A 4,543-nucleotide genomic window follows, 5' to 3' on the forward strand; every position below is an offset into this window, starting at 1 on the left:
TTTACAGAATATATAGAACTGTATTTTTAATAATTCTCTTTTATTTACAATATTTAGTGTGACAGCTCGTCACAGTTCCTCCCCTGTAGGATAACAGCAATCCCTGATAGGTGATATATGGTTGGAGATCAGGTCGACCCAACAGTATCTTTTTATTCTGCAGACGGTCTTGGGAAATGGGATAAGGCATTTGCTATGGAGTTGTTGATGCCTTTGATGGTCCGAAGTTCAACGTTGAATCTAATTAGGTGATATGACCATCTTAGAAGTTTTTGATTCTATAGTCGGGAACGTTCCAAATACACTAAAGGACGATGGTCTGTGCAAATTATTACTTTCTGATGACCCTCGAGGTATGGTGAGAAATGCTGAAGAGCTGCTATTATGGCATACAACTCTTTCTCGATGGTAGCCCATCGAGTCTGTGCTCCCCGGAAATACCCTGAGTAGTAGGCGATGGGTAGGAAGGAGTCTAGAGTTATGTCCTCATCTGGAATTATGGGAGTGGATGATTGCAGCAGGACTGCTCCATAGCCGGTAGCACTGGCATCTACTTGGAGACAAAAATCTTTTTTAAAGTCAGGAGCCTTGAGTATGGGTTTACATATTAGAATATTTTTTAATTTTTGAAAGATTGTATTTATTTCTGGAGTCCAGGAAAAAGTTCCTTTTGATGATGTTAATCTATAAAGTGGGGCAGCAAATGAATAAAAATCTCTTACAAATCTTGAATAGTAAGATATCATACCAAGGAAGGTCTTTAACTCTTTTTTGTTAGAAGGAATTGGAAATTGCTTTATACTCAGGATATTGGCTTCTTTCGGGTCGATGTGACCGTTGCCGATGCGATGGCCTAAATAAGTTACTTCCTCTCTTCCAAATGTGCTCTTTACTAAATTAATGGTTATCTTGGCTTTGCGGAACCGTTCGAGTAGCTGCCTTAGAAGATGTAGATGTTCGTCCCAATTCTCACTGGCAATGGTCACATCATCCAGGTACACGTAGGTGTTAGGAAAGCCTGTGATAATATTACTCATCATTCTCTGAAAGGTAGCAGGAGAATTAGTAAGTCCGAAAGGTAACACTGTATAAGAAAATAAAACAAATGGGGTGGTAAAGGCAGAAATTTCTTTTGCCTTTTCAGTTAATGGAACTTGATATTAACCTTTCATCAAATCTATTTGTGTTAGGATTTTTGCCTTCCCTATGTTGTCCAAGATATCATTAATTCGAGGTAGAGGAAATGAGTCTTTAATGGTGACTTTGTTTAATTTGCGGTAATCTGTGCATAGCCGTAGTTGACCATTGGCTTTGGGTACTAAAATGCACGGTGAAGCCCAAGGTGACGTGCTATGATCAGCTAAATTATTATTTAATAAGTATTAAACCTCCTTTCTTAGAGATTCCAGTCTTCTACCAACTACTCTATAATATGGCTGCCTTATGGGTGTAGTTCCTGGCTCTAAGATTATATCATGCTTAATTGTGTCACTGACTTTTAATTGATCTGAACAAACATCTGAATACTTCAGCAATAACTTAGTTAAAGTTTTACGATGATTAGGTGGGATTTTTGCAAGATAACTTGGCAAGGATTCTAATACTTGGCTGTTGAGAAGATCCTTCCATGATACAAGATTATCCTCTGAAGGAGTTTCTTCATCTACCTCCTGGTTTTTTAACTGAACTGTGGTATCAACAGAAACCGTTTGAGAAGAGATGTGACTTACCACATTAGCAGGTGCATGATATGGTTTTATAAGATTAACATGTACCATTTGAGTAGGACGTCGTCGGTCAGGTGTGGAGATTATATAGTTTAATTTGGAAGGTCTACTGATGATGGTATAGGGTCTCATAAATTTCTCTCTTAAAGGTGCACCTGGTATAGGATGATAAACCAGTACCTGGTCGCCAATGTTGAATTCTCGCAGCTTTGTTTTCCTGTTGTAAAGGTTGGACATTTTCTCTTGAGAAATCAAAAGACTTTCATTAGCAAAATTATACATGGAAAGGAACTTTTCTTTCAGTTCTTTCATATAAGCTAACAGGGTGGTAGTATACTCCTCTTTATTACGAATGAAATTTCTTTCACCATACTTAGCGTTGCTCGTGGTTTCCTGCCAAACATAAGTTTGAAGGGTGATACGCCAGTCGAACCATTAGGTACACTGCGTAGCATATACATGAGGAGGTCTAAATTTTCATTCCATGATTGAGCAGTCTCCACCATGTACTTACGTAGAAGATTTTTTATGGTCTGGTGTACCCTTTCAAGAGCTCCATTTGTCTGTGGATGATACGGAGAAGCATAGACATTGTGAATATTTAACTCTTGCATACTTTGTTTGAATAGCTTACTGGTAAAATTAGTACCTCTGTCACATTGGAGAATCTTAGGAAATCCAAAGGTTGTGAACACTTCAACAAGCTGACCAATGATGGTTTTGGCATTAATTTTCTTAATAGGCATGGCAATGGGATATCTAGTAGTAGGACACAAGACAGTTAGCAAGTACTCTTTACCTTTCCGAGTTTTAGGCATAGGTCCTACAGAGTCAATAATCATTTTCTCAAAAGGTTGTTTTGGTACCGAGATGGGCTGCAAAGGTGCACGAATAATACTCTCGTTGGGCCTACCTGTGACCTGGCATTGATGACAGGACATTATGTAATCCTTATTTTCTTTCTTTATACCTGGCCAGAAGAAGTCCTGTAAAACTCTGTGATAGGTTTTATTAACTCCTAGATGGGATTCAGAGGTATGAGCGAAATATAGAAGTGGTGGTAAAAGGGTTACTGGTAAGACAAGCTGATGACAGTCATGCCACGTGGAAGTTACTGGTGCTTTAGAAGATCTAAAATGCCTGAAGAGTAAGCCGTGATCAGTATAAAAATGAGGAGTCTTGGGGTTGTCTGATGGATTTTTTACTCTTTTCCAGTATGTCGTAAGGCTAGAATCATTACTCTGCAACTGCTGAAACTTTACTTTGCTCAAATTTACTAATTCCAAAGCCTTCTCTACTTTAGATGTTTCAAGAGTTTTATTTTTCTTTGGAACTTTTGATACAGATTGAACAATTTTATTTTCATTTACTTTACGTTCTTGTTTCAGAATGACATCTGGATCTGTTACTACTAAATTCAAAGCATTGGCCCCTGCAAGGTCATTACCTATCAGTACCTGTATTGATGGATGTGGCTAGGGTTTATTAGACACAGCAACAGAAGCTTTACCTGTGTAGTAAGGGCACTGAAGAGTTACCTCAGCCAAGGGTAGAGTCTTGGTCGATGTCAAGTCCGTTACATATTCTTGCTTCATTGTCAGCTCCTGTGGTGGTAGGTTGATAATAGTTTGAGACGATCCTGTATCACGAAGACAAACGACAGGTTTCCCATTTACTGAACCTTGGCATGTGTAAGGTTTGAAGGAATCTAAATCCGGCGTAGGGACGGTCATATGCACCGTTTTGTTGGAATCCTGGTTTTTACCAAGCTTATGTTCTTTGACCTCAGACTTTCTACACTGAGGATCTGGGCACTTTTCAATGAGATGTCCTGCCTGCTTGCAGTAATTACAAAATCTATCTGAAAAAAAGGTAGTTTTATAATGGGCAGGTTTATATGATTTATGGCGCAGAAAATAGTCATCTGCCAGACTAGCTGCTTTCATGAGATCAGTTTCCTCCTTATCTAAAATATAGTTAGCAATGTTAAATGGCACTTTTCTAAGAAACTCTTCCATGATACCAGACTTTTAAGGGACTCAAATTCTTTAATTCCAGCTTTGTCAATCCACTTTTGAAATTGTCTAACTTTAGTATCACAAAATTCCACAAATGTCTCGGTTGGAGATTTTTGTGAATTGCGGAAACTTTGACGAAGCCCTTCTGTTGTGATTGAATAAGCGTCTAGAATAGCTTTCTTAAGTATCTGATAATCCTTAACAGTAATCATTTGCGAGGAAACATAATCTGCCTTACCTTTGATACCGTTTCTAATGAGCATTACCCAGTGTTCTGCAGGCCACTCGAGTGAGGTAGCTGTATCCTCGAAAGTGTCGAAGAATACTTTTGGTTCTTTTTCATCAAATGTAGGAATGAGCTTTTTTGCTTTGTTGAAGTCGAACTTTTCATGAAGATTACGTTCTTCCTTGGTTTTAAGTTGTATGTTAGCAGTTTCTCTTGTTTTCGACAATTCTATTTCTGCTAATTTCTTTTGGAGTTCTACTTCTTGTAATGCAGCTTCTCGTCTTCTTGTTTCCTCTTCCTGAGCTAATTTTAGTTTTCTTTCATCTTTTGTTATTTGCCTTTCTTCTTCTTCTTGTGCATTGAGTATCTTCATTTTCTCCAATTCCAATTGTAGTTTTATCTTGGTTACTTCTGGATCTTCTTTACTGGTAGCAACCGCACCGGTCAGGTAACGTGGTTCTTCTACTTCTTCCCCGCTCTCTTTAACTACATTTTTTGCAATCAGACATTGGAGGATGTCGCTTATCAATCTAGCTTTGACATAGGAGGACTCTGAAGGTATTTGCCATTTC

The 4,543-nt window shown here is 38.3% G+C and overlaps 1 protein-coding gene across 1 annotated transcript in view; it reads right to left on the bottom strand.

The window, feature by feature from the left end:
* Positions 1 to 1,382: 1,382 nt before the first annotated feature.
* The window catches only part of LOC137639640 (uncharacterized), a 3,175-nt gene continuing 14 nt past the window's right edge, over positions 1,383 to 4,543 (bottom strand). Inside the window, exons 1-4 of the mRNA XM_068371897.1 lie at positions 3,984 to 4,543; positions 3,266 to 3,588; positions 2,270 to 3,184; positions 1,383 to 2,120 (exon numbers count right to left, since the gene is read on the bottom strand). The exon at positions 3,984 to 4,543 is cut by the window's right edge and continues 14 nt beyond it. Coding sequence (XP_068227998.1) covers positions 1,383 to 2,120; positions 2,270 to 3,184; positions 3,266 to 3,588; positions 3,984 to 4,543 — 2,536 coding nt within the window. The remainder of the gene's footprint in view (positions 2,121 to 2,269; positions 3,185 to 3,265; positions 3,589 to 3,983) is intronic.

This window comes from Palaemon carinicauda, chromosome 4 (assembly GCF_036898095.1).
Source record: "Palaemon carinicauda isolate YSFRI2023 chromosome 4, ASM3689809v2, whole genome shotgun sequence".
Taxonomy (NCBI): domain Eukaryota; kingdom Metazoa; phylum Arthropoda; class Malacostraca; order Decapoda; family Palaemonidae; genus Palaemon; species Palaemon carinicauda.